Source organism: Talpa occidentalis, unplaced genomic scaffold (genome assembly GCF_014898055.3).
Source record: "Talpa occidentalis isolate TD23 unplaced genomic scaffold, MPIMG_talOcc4v2.1 talOcc4.12, whole genome shotgun sequence".
In the NCBI taxonomy this organism is placed as follows: domain Eukaryota; kingdom Metazoa; phylum Chordata; class Mammalia; order Eulipotyphla; family Talpidae; genus Talpa; species Talpa occidentalis.
The window spans coordinates 59,981,097-59,996,865 of NW_023601212.1; the positions used below are offsets into that span (position 1 = coordinate 59,981,097).

Genomic DNA, 15,769 nt, shown 5'->3' on the forward strand with positions numbered 1-15,769 from the left:
TTCCCACTCTGTCTCTGGTGAATCCTCTCACTCTCTGCACTTTTGGCCTGTACCCCAGTTCTTGTATGTGTAAATAAATCTTCAAAAAAAAAAAAACCAAGGGCCTCCGCGGTGGCGCAAGGGGTTAAGACACAACCTATGAAGCTGTTCGCAGCCACTGCAGCACAAGTTTGATCCCCAGCCAGGGAGCTACCCACATGGCTCAGCAAACCTCTCCTGACTCACCTGCTGCTCCCCTCAGCACTGTATTTCAGTCAATCTGCCTGTTCTGTTCCCCACTCTGTTTCTAGTGAATCCTCTCACCATTCACACCTCTGGCCTATACCCCAGTTCTTGTGTGCATAAATAAATAAATCTTTAAAAAAAAAAAAACCAAAAAAAACCTGGCTGGGTTAAAAAAAAAAAACCACAAAATACTGATCCATAAAATTTTCTCAACTCTTAAGAAAACCTAGTTAACAAGATCTTCCTGAGGTAGTAAAATAAATATGACCATGTGAGTATAAAAGCAAAGTGGTCAAGTTTCATAACTAATGTAGGGTGATTTAAGGAATATACATACCCCTGGAGTCCTCTTAAACAATGTTGGCGTTTCCACATCCACAAATCCTATAAAGAAACATGGCAGGAACTTGTCAAATAAAATGTCTATAGCACACATCAACAAATCTGGGGCTACCTTTATTTATTTATTTTTAAAGATTTGTTTTTTATTTATTTATGCATACAAAAGCTGGGGTATAGGCCAGAGGTGCGGTGGCGGGGGGGGGGGGGGTAAGAGGATTCACCAGAGACAGAGTGGGGAGCAGAGCAGGTGGACTGAATGAAATTCACTGCTAAGGGGAGCAGCAGGCGAGACAAGAGAGGTCTGCTGCGCCATGTGGGTTAGCTCCCTGGCCAGGGATTGGGGATTGAACTCATGCTGCAGTGGCTGCCGAGAGCTTCACAGTGCTGTACCTGACCCCGTGCACCACCAGGGAGGTCCCTGAAGCTACCTATAATAATGAATTGTGACTGAAGTTAGTTATGAAGCCTACTGATGCTGGTTTCTAAAAATCCAAGAAAGAAGCTGAAGATTTTCATAAAATCCCATTGTGTTCATAAAGTTGATACTTTGGTTAGGAAATAATTCTATTTGATGGAGTTTTGTCTCAAATTATTCTGATTTCCTAAATGTTCTGCCAGTGTAGCAAAAAATAACACAAAAATAATAGAAAATATACCAGGACTAATCAAATTGTTAAATTACATACTATTGCTGACCCAAAGCGATACATAAGCTTAAAGAATTAAGATAACTTAAAGATAACCGTAAGTAGGTCTGTCCTACCTTTAATAGTGATAGGAAATACAATCTAATAGGCACTGTTACCTTTAAAAGACCCAATAGGGAACAAGTTACTAAATTATGCTCTAGTACAAAACACCTGGAAATTAACCTTACTTCAAAAACTGATTTATATCCTTTTTTATCCCAAAGAATTTTACTGATTTTCTTTTTTTAATTTAATTTTTTAAATTTTTGTATTCCCCATACAATTGCACCCCCCCTTATTTTAATCCTAATCCCTCCTTTCCCTGCTCCCCCCACCCCCATAGAGTGTCTCTGGTTCATAGTTGTTTGTTGATTTTGATTTTTTCTTTCTTATAGTTATTCTTTTTCCTGGTCCCTTATTTAGGTTTTCTAAATTCCTTCTATGAGTGAGACCATCCGGTATTTTCTTTTCTTTCTGGTAATATCTTATAAGAGAATTCCAGATATCTGGCAACATCTCACCCAATGATAGTAAGGAGAGGACACAATACAACTGCTGACTAAAACAGAAGAACATTCAGGCCTTTCCCTTACCGTGCAGATTGCAGAGGTATTCCCGCATTTTCATAACCATCTGGGACCTCAGTCGCAGGTTATACTGCATTTGAAAACTACGCAAGTCTAAGTAGCGATACTGCAAGCGAAGAGCCTCTGTTTTCTAAACAAATTTAAAGATTATTATGGTTAGTGATTTCTCAAACGTTAAAAAGATACTACCTTTAGGGGCCTCCCCGGTGGCACGGTTGAGTGCTGGGTTGCGAAGCTGCCCGCAGCCTCTGCAGCGACGGTTCGATCCTCGGCTGCTCCCCGGCCACCGGAGGAGGGTCCCACATGGCGAGCAGACCTCTCCTGCCACCCGCTGCTCCCCTCAGCAGTGTACCTTAGTCTGCCTGCTCTGCTCCCCGCTCTGGCTCTGGTGAATTCTCTCACCCTCCTGCGCTTCTGACAGTGCTTGTGTAAATAAAAATAAATCTTAAAAAAAAAAAAAAAAGATACTACCTTTAGATAGAATTTGAGTTTCTCAAAAACTTTAGCTCTCAAAAACATAGCCACAGGGCCTCCCCAGTGGCGCAGCGGTTGAGCGCTGGCTTGCGAAGCTGCCCGCAGCCTCTGCGGCGCCGGTTCGATCCCCGGCTGCTCCCCGGCCACCGGAGGAGGGTCCCACATGGCGCGCAGACCTCTCCTGCCGCCCGCTGCTCCCCTCAGCAGTGTACTTCGGTCCTTCTGCCTGCTCTGCTCCCCGCTCTGGCTCTGGTGAATTCTCTCACCCTCCCGCGCTTCTGACTGTACCCAGTGCTTGTATAAATAAATAAATAAATCTTTAAAAAAAAAAAAAAAAAAAAAAAAAAAGAAATGTTCAGTTCCTTTTAAAAAAAAAAAAAAAAACATAGCCACAACTTTATCACCTGAATGGGACTACAGGTGTGAGTGTGAGAAATGCAAGGGAGTGGTAGAGTCACGACAGCTACGCTAGTGGGAACCCCATGAGGTCTGCTTATTTTGAAGGCTGTAAACCCGGGATTTCTCCTTGTACTGACAACCTTCTCAAAAAGGCCTTTTCGAGTAAGTTAATTTCTCTGATTTCTCTGATAATAGAAACAGAAGACCTATCTGAAACTTCTCTTTCTGGAAGTTTAATGGGGGGCATACTGTATATTTCCTTCTTTTTTTCACAGTAAAGTGAACTCTGAAATTTTACTTCTTTTTCTGACTAAAAGATTAAATACTGGGAACTTAAATGTAAAACCAAGTGACTGTGCAATGACTTTACACATCCCTTGATAGCTCTTTTTACAAATATAGACCTTAGATAATTGTGTGAAAGCTGAAAATTATCTGGGTATACTTATCTAGTGCTCCCTCACCTCCTGAAATTTTGGCAAAGAACATCCCAAACTTCAGTAACCCTATTTATATACTTGCAAAGTCAAGCAAACATTTATCACTTTTTATCACCTGAACTTAAGAGGTGCAGGATCTCTTATGTCTTTATGCCATTTGGACACTTCCAAGCTAGACATAGATTTCCTTCCAAAATGTAAAACAAGGTAACAAAAACATTTCAACAATACCCCAAGTCCTAAAGATAGAGCTAAGTTTCAAGTTGTCTGAAAAAACAATACAGTGGTTTAGGGACTATAACAGCTTACTGAACTGTTGCTATTTTGAGTAGTTTGCAAAGAAATCGTAGAGTGCAGGGTAAGGTAAAAAGTATCAAGCTTTTCTGCCCTCCCGCCATTAGGATAGATGAGAGAACCCTGTGGTCCTGAATGCATGCCTGATGGCGGGCACCTGGAATGGGCTGTGGGCATAGGTAGATGGGATTCACCTGGGCTAAGACTGGGCTTTTAGGGGCAGTGTTGCGGGGATACCAGCAGAAACCAAGAACGAACGGAAGCCGAGAGAAGAAGAAGAGAAGCAGAGAGAACGCCAGAGAACCCAGATAGAGTGAGGATTTGCTGGGAGCCGGGAGGACTGCCAGCCTCCCGGCCCCCCAGCACCCCTGCCTGCCATATGCCTGGTAAATCTAAATAAAAGACCTGCAAAAGCCACTGAGGACTCCTCCTTTACCCGGTCTGCTGGATCATAGAAAACCTGCTCAGAGGCTCCTTCCTGCCCCTACAAGAGCTAACTGAATAACTCATGATACATCTATTAAAAAAATTCTTATTCTTGTAAAAGTTCAACTTTTCCTTTAAAAAAACTCCAAAAATATCTTACTAATCATCAGCATATTCTAGATACTCTATTTTATTAATAACAGGATGGTACCTTCACAAAGTCTTTAATTTCAAAGGGCAGCTTCTTGCAGGAATTCAGCAGCTCAGCTGTTTTCACTTTGATTTCAATCTCACCTGTTGGCATTTTCTTAAAGAGAGATAAAAGACCAATTTAAAAACATGACTCATCAGGACCATGTACAGATCAGGAGTTTGCAGAACTCAAGCATTTGTTCATGTATGTAAAATATGCAGGTGCTTCAGCAAGTCTGTGCATGATTTGGACATTCCTCAGGCTATGTGGCTGAGGTGCTTGTTAACAAATGTGTTAACATACATAGTTATATAGGTGTGTGCATTTGCAGTGAAATTTTTGAATCTGTAGGTTTACTTATAGAGTTTATAGAGCTTTAGTGCCTAATGTTCAGAAGTGCTTAGCTTCTATGTCTGAACAGATGGACACACAGTATAAATGCATACAGATAACATTTACATAGTTTCTAAGCTACTAACTGGATTCTCTTGTCCTGGAGGTCGAGAAATGACTGTCCCAGACACTTGTACCACAGATTCCACTGGGGCTTCAGATAAAATCTTCTTCACAGCTGACTGCAGAATACGAGGAGAAAAGAGTTTCAAGAAACAAATGAATTTAAAGGACTCTGCAGTAACTGTTTATGGTTTAGAAAAATGTTAATAATCATAGGTTAATTTTCATAAATATGGGCCCTTCCCTTGATGAAAGAATTTGGTAAAGCGCATTCCCATTTTGGCTCCATATAAAACAGCAAGTAAAGCATTAGTTAAGAGTTAGTTTTAATTTTTTTCCTCAAAGTAAAATAAGAAGAAGGACTCAATGCCAACAAGACCCACATGTTTTAAAGGGAACCGTCTTAGGAGTAGTTAAATTTAATAGTAATAATGGAGTCCAAGTGAAATGAGTTCTCCTGAGTTAGCTATGATCCAGATCTGAAAGAGAAATGATTGCTCCTTACTTATATTAAACACTAAGAGCTGAGTAAATCACTATTATCTTACGCATACAAGTAATTGTATAAATGTCTACAATAAAAACCAATGCTGCCAAATGAGCATGACAGAGTTTTTTCTCTTTTAATGATATTTATTTTTTGATCGGGGAGTGCCTTTACATGGCTCAAAATTCAAAGGGTACAATCAGATAGAAGGTGAAAATTCTCCCCCCTTTCCATGTCTTTTGGTCCCTCAGTTCTCCCCCGAGGTTATCAATGTTACCAGATGCTTCTGTATCCTTCCAGACACATTATTTTAATACACATACCCTTTTTTCTACAGATGACAGCACTCTACATGCCCTTCTGTACCCATTTTTATTATGTATCCCCATGAAATATACAATACCTTGGATTTCCTTTGCTCCTCCTTCTATTAGTACCAAAAGAGCTTTTTTCGGGCCTCCCTGGTGGCCTAAGGGTTAATTCTCAGAGCTATCATCACTACAGCGTGAGTTCAATTCCCAGACAGGGAACTAACCCACACATGGCCCCCCACACCTCTGGCCTATACCCCAGTTCTACTGTGAAAAATATACTATATATATATATATATATATATACACACATACATAATATATTTAAAAAAAGAGCTTCTCTAATCCTTTTTCTATAGTTTATACATAAGGATGTATATTATTTTTTATACCAATCTCTTATGGGGGTATGTAGGTAATTCCTGAAATTTTTTTCTATTAAAATTAATCCTGCAGGGAATAACCTTCTGTTTACGTCATTTTGCATCTGTGTAAGTCTAGCTGTGAGACAACTCATTAGAAATGGGATGAATGGTTCAAAGCACATATGCATTCATAATATGATTTTGCTACATGACTCTCCATAGATCTACTGTCAATTTGTACTCCTCCCTCCAGGAATGTACACTTGTTTTTCCCAATGTGTTGTCAATCCAACGTGTTGTCAAAAGTAACAATTCTGTTTAGTTATAATTTACATTTCTCCACCAGAGTGAGGTTAGGCATATTTTCATGAATATAAGTCATTTATATTTTCTTTTCTATAAATTTTATAGGGTCATATTCTGGGTTCCTGTTTCTACTAGATCACTGGGTTTTTTTTTTTTTTTTTGAATTTCAGATATTTGCCCTTTATGATACAAGTTGTACATATTTTTTCCTAGTTTATCATTTGCCTTAAGGTTGCTTATGGTAGTTTTTAGCTTTCACTAATAAACTTCTGAAGTTAAAACCTCAAGTATCCTAATCTAACATAATCTAGGTTACTCTAACCATAGCATCAAAGAGACTTTCACATAACAGCAGGACACCTTCCATTACCTCATCCTGGGGAATGACAACTTGAACAAGCCCGTGGAAATCTCTTAGCACCAGGAAGATGTTTTGTCTGATTAATGAAGAAAATGGACACATTAGGATAAAATCTGTAAGTCCAAAACTTTAGCAAATAAAACAAATTAAACAACAAAAACAGGTAGCTTGTCATGTTCCTTTTTAGTAATACATTATGTGCTTTCATTAGCTACATTCATGCAATCGTTATCTATGTACCTAATAATGAAAACAAACTTTTATTTTCAATTTTTATTAGCTATACAGGCAACTTACTAATGGTATTCAGATGGCTTATTAAAAAGGCAGATTTATACATTTTTTAAATTTTCATTGGTTTAGATTTTTTTTTTTTAATCTTTGCATAGAAGAACTGGGGTGTAAATCAGAGGTGCAGGCGGTCAGAGGATTTACCAGAGACAGAGTGGGAAACAGAACAGGCAGATTTACTGAAATACATTGCTAAAGGGAGCAGCAGGTGCAAGAGAAAAGGTCTGCTTCACGACATGTGGGTTAGCTCTCTGGCTGGGATAGAACACAGGCTGCAGTGGCTGGCAATAGCTTGAGAGTACTGAGACTTTAAGACCTGCCCCACCGGGGAGGACTGACTTAGATCTTTATAAGAAGAATGTTACCAAATTTGGAAACTTTGAATATATATAAAAATCCAAAGAGAATATTTTAGGATATTAAGAAACATCTCGTTTTTCATTTTTGAAACACAGCATTATAAAGTCTTTTCTTAAAAAAAATTATAAAATTTCCTTTCGGTCCACACATCAGTTTTACATCTCTATAAATCATCAAAAGGGCCAAGAATCCCAACATTTTATAATTCAGCCTACATTTCTCGGTGCTTGTACCAGGAAGACGTACAGAAAGACGCCTCAAATCAGATAATAAAGTCACCAATTTTATGGGTCAAACATCTACCCATGTAGGACATACTCTTTAGGAAGGTAGTACAATTTATTCATTTTGGATCATATCATTGTAAATTAACACACTATTCAAGTATGTTCGGCAATATAGAGATGAATAATACTAGGGGCTCTAATTTTACAGAATCACTATTGATGTTTTTAGGTTGTTTTTTTTTTTACTCTACCTAGATTTAGACTAAAATAAGTTATTTCATTCTACTTAATTTTAATAACAACTGGCCCATTCTCAACTACTGGTCTTAGAAACTCATAAGCCCAAGGACATTTCAGTCCTTTTGGGGGTCACAGTTCATTATTTTGTCCTTCAGTTACTGATACTTAAAAGCGTGTGTCGAAGGGGGCGGAGCAACATGGCGGCGAGGAGACACTGCGAGTAAGATCTCCCATTAAGAAAAGTTAATAGGGAGGAAAAGCGGCAGGTCCCAGTGAGAACTGGGACACGGAAGATAAACGGGTGACTCCAGCAAACTACCTGAAGAAGAAAGTGGCCATAAAAGAGGACCAGAAGGGAGGGAAGCGCAGAACCCTGCTCCCCTCCCCCGCCACAGAGGCGGCACTCTCCGACAGGCAGAGAGGAGGGAAACAAAAAACCAAAACAACCAACAAGAACAAACGACGCAGCAAGCGGGACCATGAGTGGAAAGGAACTATTGCAGCCACCACACCCCGTGAACGGGAGCTGAGGCGAACCCTGCAGGATCCGCCGTGGCGGTGAGCGAACGGCTCCGGGCGCCATTAGAGAAGAACAAAGACCCCGGGAGACGCGCACACAGCCCGGGCTGCCGGTAAGCTGGCGCGGAAACGCGGTGCGCTCAGCGCACTTGAAAAGCAAGTGCAGACCGGAATCGCGGCTGCCCAGGTACCCGCGCCTGCGACCTAGGCTTGCGGGGAGACGACCTAGGCTTGCGGGGAGACGCGCGGAGGTGCTCACTGAGGTGAAGGTCCCTCCCTGAGTGAGCAGGAACCAGGCACCCGGGCACGGGAGCAGTGCAAAAGGCGCCATTCCTGCGCCACTGAACTGGGCTACAGCCCGCGTCCTGGAACTGAGGGCTTTGAACTGAGACCCGGGGCACGAAAATTCGGGGCGTGGGTTCTCCACGACGGTGGGGCACAAGGCAGACACAGCACCCCAAAGCTGTTGAGGTGTACCCTACCATTCCCGCTCTGTTCCCTGTCCCACGGGGTGGGGGGGACGAAAAACAGCCCCCCAAGGACAATAGGAGAGATCTCTGGCGCCACCTAGTGACCAGGAAAAAAAAAGTCACTAACACCCCATAGAACAGGAAATTTCTTAAGACTGCTTGAAAAGGGCAGAAGGCTTCTGCAGTGGCCAGCCGGGAAGTTATTCCACGCCAGGCCCCTTCCGACCAGCAGTCTGAGCCCACAGAGGGAGCAGGCACCCACGTCCGGGGCAGACCGGGTGCGCAGAAGAGTGTGCCTGAAACCGGAGGCGCAGGGACTGCATCCCGCTTCGCCATTTGAGAACAGGGACATTTCTTCAGTAAAAACTGCCTAAAACCAGCAGAAGCTCCCCCAGAAGGCAGAGATGGCTCCTGGAAGAGCCAGAGGGGAGCGGAGAAGTTCACCCAAGATGCCAGTCAGTCCGAGCATCACAGTGTCCCAACGCATACGACAAATTAGAAAACAGACAGTAGGGAGTAGAAGAACCACACGCAACCTAACAACTCCTCAGGAAAGAAGCACACCACAAAAAGAAAACCACTCCCCAGATTGCAACGACAGCAACTTGGAAGAACTTCTGAGCCTTCCAGAAAGAGAATTTAAAATTGCCATGATTAAAAAAGTGATAGATCAGAAGAAGGAAATTGAGTCCCTAAAGAGGGAAAACAATGGTCAGAAGAATGAAATTGAGTCCCTAAAGAGGGAAGTAAAAGAAATGCAGGAGATCAAAGAATTAATGGAGGAACTAAAGAACTCCGGGAAAAGCAAGGAAAGCAGAATAGATGAAATGGAAGAACGAATAAGTTCTCTTGAAGACACAGAAATAAAAAGAACCAAAACAGAAAAGGAAAGAGAAGTACAAAGGAAAAAGAATGAAGAAAGACTTCGAGAACTATCTGACTCCATGAGGAAAGGAAATATAAGAGTTATAGGAATTCCAGAAGGAGAGGAGAGAGATGTAGGAACAGAGAAAATATTCCAGGAGATAATTGAAGAGAACTTCCCAAATGTGAAGAAGGAGCTGAAAATTGATATACAAGAAGCAAGAAGAACACCAAACTTCCACGACGAAAGGAAAAACACAGCAAGACACATAATAGTAAAGCTCCCAAGAATCCAGGACAAGGAAAAAATAATGAAGCTGACAAGAGGGAAGAAACAGATAACATTCAAAGGAAAACCAATCAGGCTGACATCAGACTTCTCTGAAGAAACACTACGGGCAAGGAGAGAGTGGAGAGACATAGTCAACAGACTCCAAGAAAACAGATGCCAACCAAGAATACTCTATCCCGCAAAGCTCTCTTTCCTCCATGAAGAAAGAATATGGACCTTCCCAGACAAAGAGAAACTCCGGAATTTCATTACGAATAAACCCCACTCCAAAAAATACTACAAGGAATCCTAAAGCCAGAACCTCAGAGGGACGAATAACAACGAAAGAAGACCAAAAAAAAAAAAAAAGTTATTAAAAGAATAAATAAAATCAAAGGAAAGACAAACATAATGGCAAATACAGATGCTAACATATCAATATTAACTCTAAATGTAAATGGACTAAACTCTTCAATAAAAAGACACAGAGTTGCAGCCTGGATTAAGAAACAAAACCCAACCCTTTGCTGTCTCCAGGAAACACATTTAGCTACAAAAGATAAAAATAGGCTCAAAGTCAAAGGATGGAAAACAATCCTACAAGCAAATGGGCCAAAAAAGAAAGCAGGAACAGCTATACTTATATCAGATAAAACAGACTTCAAACTCAAAAAAATAAAAAGAGACCCCAATGGTCACTACATTATGATTAAGGGACAATACTTCAAGAAGAAATAACACTCATTAACATATACTCACCAAACTAAAGAGCACCAAAATATATCAAACAACTGTTGTCCTCTCTGAAAACAGACATCAGAGAAAACACATACGTAGTGGGAGACTTCAACACACCACTATCAACAATGGATAGATCAACAAGACAAAAAATAAGTAAAGAAACTAAAGCTCTAAATAAGGACCTAGAGCATTTGGGCTTAACAGACATCTATAGAACACTAAACCCAAAAAAAACGGAGTACACATTTTTCTCAAGCGCACACGGATCATTCTCCAGGATCGATCACATACTGGGGCACAAGACAAACATCAACAGATACACCAAGATTGAAATCATACCAACCATCTTTTCTGACCACGAAGGCATCAAACTAGAAATAAATCATAAAAAGAAGGCAAGGAACTATCCTACCTCATGGAGATTAAAAGCCACACTACTGGAAGACCACTGGACTAATGAGGAGATCAAAGAAGAAATTAAAAAATTCTTTGAATTGAATGACAAGGAGGACACCAATATCCTAAATGTATGGGATGCAGCAAAAGCAGTAATAAGAGGAAAATATATAGCAATAGAAGCTCACATCAAAAAACAAGAAAGAACTCAAAGAAACAACCTAATCTCGAAGCTCAAAGATCTAGAAAAAGAACAACAAAAAAACCCCAAATCCAGTAGAAGAAAAGAAATAATAAAAACCAAAGCAGAAATAAATGAAATTGAAACTAAAAAAACAATCCAAAAGATCAATGAAACCAAGAGCTGGTTCTTTGAAAAAATAAATAAAATAGACAAACCCCTAGCCAGGCTCACAAAGGAAAAAAGGGAGAAAGCACAAATACACAGGATCATAAATGAAAGAGGAGAAATCACAACGGACACAGCAGAAATCAAAAGAATAATCAGTAACTACTATGAACAGTTATATGGAAACAAGTTCAACAATCTAGAGGAGATGGACAAATTCCTACAACTCTACAATCACCCAAAGCTAGATAAAGAAGAAATAGAACACCTAAACAGACCAATTACAAGCAGCGAAATTGAAATGGTAATCAAAAACCTCCCCAAAAACAAAAGCCCAGGACCTGATGGATTTACAAATGAATTCTACCAAACATTCAGAGACGAATTAGTGCCTATCCTTCACAAACTCTTCCAAAAAATTGAGAAGGAAGGGACAGTACCAAACACGTTCTATGAAGCCAATATTACACTAATACCAAAACCAAATAAGGACAACACAAAAAAGGAAAACTATAGGCCAATCTCCCTAATGAACACTGATGCAAAAATCCTCAATAAAATTTTAGCTATCAGAATCCAACAATGTATCCATAAGATAATTCACCACGACCAAGTTGGATTCATTCCAGGGGCACAAGGATGGTTTAACATCCGAAAATCAATCAACGTTATCCAACACATCAACAAAAAGAAATATAAAAACCATATGATAATATCAATAGATGCTGAGAAAGCTTTCGACAAAGTGCAACACCCATTCATGATAAAAGCCCTTGAAATTCTTGGGATACAAGGAACATACCTCAACATCATAAAGGCCATCTATGACAAGCCAACAGCCAGTATCATTCTCAATGGTGAAAAGCTGAAAGCAATTCCATTAAGATCTGGAACAAGACAAGGATGTCCACTCTCACCACTGCTTTTCAATATAATACTGGAAGTCCTAGCCAGAGCAATAAGACAAGACAAAGACATCCAAGGAATCCAAATAGGAAAAGAAGAAGTCAAACTATCACTATTTGCAGATGATATGATAATATACATAGAGAACCCCAAAATCTCCACAGAAAAACTAATTCAACTCATCAGTCAGTTCAGTAAAGTGGCAGGATACAAAATCAACACGCAAAAGTCAGTAGCCTTCCTATACACAAACAATAAATCTGAAGAAGAAGAAATCAAAAAAACCACCCCTTTTATTATTGAAACAAAAAAAATCAAATATTTGGGAATAAATCTAACAAAAGAGGTAAAGGACCTATACAAAGAAAACTATAAAACACTGTTAAAAGAAATAGAAGAAGACACAAAGAAATGGAAAGACATCCCCTGCTCATGGATTGGAAGAATAAACATTATTAAAATGGCCATCCTACCAAAAGCAATATACAGATTCAATGCTATTCCAATCAAAATCTCAATGGCATTCTTCAAAGAAATAGAACAATTATTGATGAAATTCATATGGAATCACCAAAAACCCCGAATAGCCAAAGCTCTACTGAAAAAAAAAGAAGGAAATGGAGGCATCAAACTCCCAGACTTCAAACTATACTACAAAGCCATAATCATCAAAACTGCATGGTATTGGAACAAGAACAGACATACAGACCAATGGAATCGAATAGAAAATCCAGAAATAAACCCACAGATTTATGGTCAACTAATCTTTGACAAAGGAGCAAAGACTATGCATTGGAGCAAAGAAAGTTTGTTCAAGAAATGGTGCTGGGAAAACTGGGTCGCTACATGCAAAAGAATGAAGCTTGACCACTACCTTACACCATACACAAAAATCAACTCAAAATGGATTAAAGAACTAGACATAAGACCTGAAACCATAAAATACATAGAAGGAAATATAGGCGAAACACTACGGGATTTGCACATCAAAGACATCTTTACAGACACATCACCCAAAGCAGTGATAGTGAAGACAAAGATAAACAGCTGGGACTACATCAAATTAAAGAGCTTCTGCACAGCAAAAGAGACAATAACAAAAACAAAGAGAAATCCACCAACTGGGAGAACATTTTTGCACCCAACACTAATGATAAAGGACTGATCACAAAAATCTGCAAAGAGCTGATGAGACTCAGCAACAACAAAGAAAATAATCCAGTCAAAAAATGGGCAGAAGAGCTAAAAAGAAACTTCTCTGAAGAGGAAATGCAAATGGCCAACAGACATATGAAAAAATGTTCAACATCACTTGCAATCAGGGAAATGCAAATCAAAACTACCATGAGATACCATCTCACACCAGTGAGAATGGCACATATTAAAAAAACTAGCAACAACAAATGTTGGCGAGGATGTGGAGAAAAAGGAACTCTTCTGCACTGTTGGTGGGAGTGCAAACTGGTCCAACCACTATGGAGAGCTGTGTGGAGATTTCTGGACCTACTAAACATAGAGCTTCCATATGATCCAGCAATTCCCCTCCTAGGTATTTACCCAAAGGACACAGAAACATCAATTCCAAAGAGCACCTGCACCCCTATGTTTATAGCAGCACTGTTTACAATAGCTAAGCTTTGGAAACAACCCAAATGCCCAAAAGTAGATGACTGGATCAAGAAGATGTGGTACATATATACCATGGAATATTACTCAGCATTCAAAAAAGATAAACACATGCAATTTGCAGCAACATAGATGGCGCTGGAAGGGATCATGCTCAGCGAAATAAGCCAAAAAGAAAAAGAAAAATACCGGATGGTCTCACTCATAGCAGGAATCTATAAAACTTAAATAAGGGACCAGGAAAATGAATATAAGAAAGTGAAAATCAAAATCAACAAAAAACTATGAACCAGAGACACTTTTTGGGGGTGGGGGGCGGGAGGGGAAGGATTGGGGTCAGAATGGGGCGTTTGCAATTGTATGGGGGAATATAAAAATAAAATTTAAGATTAAAAAAAATAAATAAAATGCAGAGCAAGGATGAGAAACATCAAAAAAAAAAAAAATAAAAGCGTGTATCTTTCAAAATAAATACAAAATTGAAAATTCAATGAATCTGAAATTGCTGCAGGAGTTGCAAACCCTTTTATTCTTTCGACTGGTGAAAGTCAATAAAGGTTTGGAACTGCCTTGGAGAAGAATCACCAGGCATTCTTAAACCATCTGCCTCAATTTACCTTCGATACTGGATCCATCCGCACAAAGTAACTTCTTGACCCAAATGAGAAGAACGCAACTCTCCACACGTGTTGGTTCGGGCAACAAAGCTACTGAATTCTTACAAAAAGAAGAGCAATATTAAAAGCACATCACTTGCAAACTGCTTGAAAAATACTCTCAAATCACATCCTATTAGGTATTTCAGGTCAATGGATGAAATTTATAAAGACATGTAATTTGAATCACTAAATTTGAAATGTGTCAAAAGCCAAGTGAATATTTTAATGCAAATTTTTGGAAGTACGATTTTATCATTTAGCATTTGCATTGATCTAATATGACCCTATTCTTAATACTGAGCATTTCTTCCCCAAATGAAATATCTGAGGAATTACAAAAGTTTGATAGTGAATTAACAGTTTAGCTTTAGTACGAATCAGAGTACACGAGAATCACTATTTGATGTCAGTGTGAACGAAGTTTTTAGGCTTTTTACTAGTAGAATCAACTAACGGTAGAATATCCTACCCATGTGGTTAATTTTCTGGCCTTTTTTTAAAGCTCCAAGAAAAAAAACCTACATTATATAAAGAATGAAGAAAGTGCATGATCTGCTTCTACACACAAGGCTGTCAAGACTAGCGGGGAGAAGGAGTAAAAGCATCAGGAGGAAGTGCTCCACACAGTTTCACCTGGATTTCTCCTTTTTGAACTCAGCACCAGACTTCTGGATAGAGAACCGCAGATCAGCTGGGTGGGCCTTCCGAAGGGTTTGGATAAACCCGGGTTAAGCCGATTTAAGCAGCTATGGAAGTGCCTGTAGGAGCAACAGGATGGCCAGAGCCTTTCAGGAATCCCACGCTGCCGGTGTTGGATGGTGGTCGCTAGTTTTGGAAATACACGGAAATGTCTTAAAAACCCAGGAGTTCCCATTGTTCTCTCCAATAATCAAGCCCTTCTCCGCGGAATATGCACGTACACGTGTCTAGCAACTAGATAAATTTGCAATGTCTTTGGGGATGAGTGGGTAAGGGAAAGAACTTTTTATCCCCCGTCCAAGCATCAGTTTCCACGTCTATTAACAAAAAAGGCTGCGGTCTGCAGAGACCATGAGAAGGAGTTCACAGTAACGCCAGGCGGGAGTCGGGCCCTTGCAGAGAGGTGGAGAGGGTCAGTAGGCAGGCGCGCGCCCTTCCTTTCCTTCCACCCTTCGCGGAAGGATCTCGAAGGCCAAATCGAAAACTTGAGAGGAACGCGTCTCGCGTTTCAAATCTCCCAGACCTGGCGGCCCACTTCGTGTCTTCCGAATGAGTAACGCGAGCAAATTCAAAACGTTCGGAGAACTGGAACCCACTCGCTCAGATCGCCGCCGGGACTCAGGGGCTCGTCCATTCGCCCCCGGGCGCCCAAGATTACGGGGCAGACAATCAGCCAATCAGAGCGGGAGATGCTGCCTCCATGCTTACCGAGGGCGGAAGTTTGAGGGAACGCGTCACACGGGTGGGAAAGAGCGGAAGAGCACTATCGGGTGCGTGAATACCGTTCTTGGTTAGG

General features: G+C 40.3%; 1 protein-coding gene across 1 annotated transcript in view; it reads right to left on the bottom strand.

Moving 5' to 3' along the window:
* The window catches only part of DARS2 (aspartyl-tRNA synthetase 2, mitochondrial), a 31,582-nt gene extending 15,962 nt beyond the window's left edge, over window positions 1-15,620 (bottom strand). Inside the window, exons 1-7 of the mRNA XM_037506452.2 lie at window positions 14,908-15,620; window positions 14,233-14,332; window positions 6,365-6,431; window positions 4,549-4,644; window positions 4,088-4,183; window positions 1,850-1,973; window positions 563-609 (exon numbers count right to left, since the gene is read on the bottom strand). Coding sequence (XP_037362349.1) covers window positions 563-609; window positions 1,850-1,973; window positions 4,088-4,183; window positions 4,549-4,644; window positions 6,365-6,431; window positions 14,233-14,332; window positions 14,908-15,148 — 771 coding nt within the window. The 5' untranslated portion in view covers window positions 15,149-15,620. The remainder of the gene's footprint in view (window positions 1-562; window positions 610-1,849; window positions 1,974-4,087; window positions 4,184-4,548; window positions 4,645-6,364; window positions 6,432-14,232; window positions 14,333-14,907) is intronic.
* Window positions 15,621-15,769: the final 149 nt, after the last annotated feature.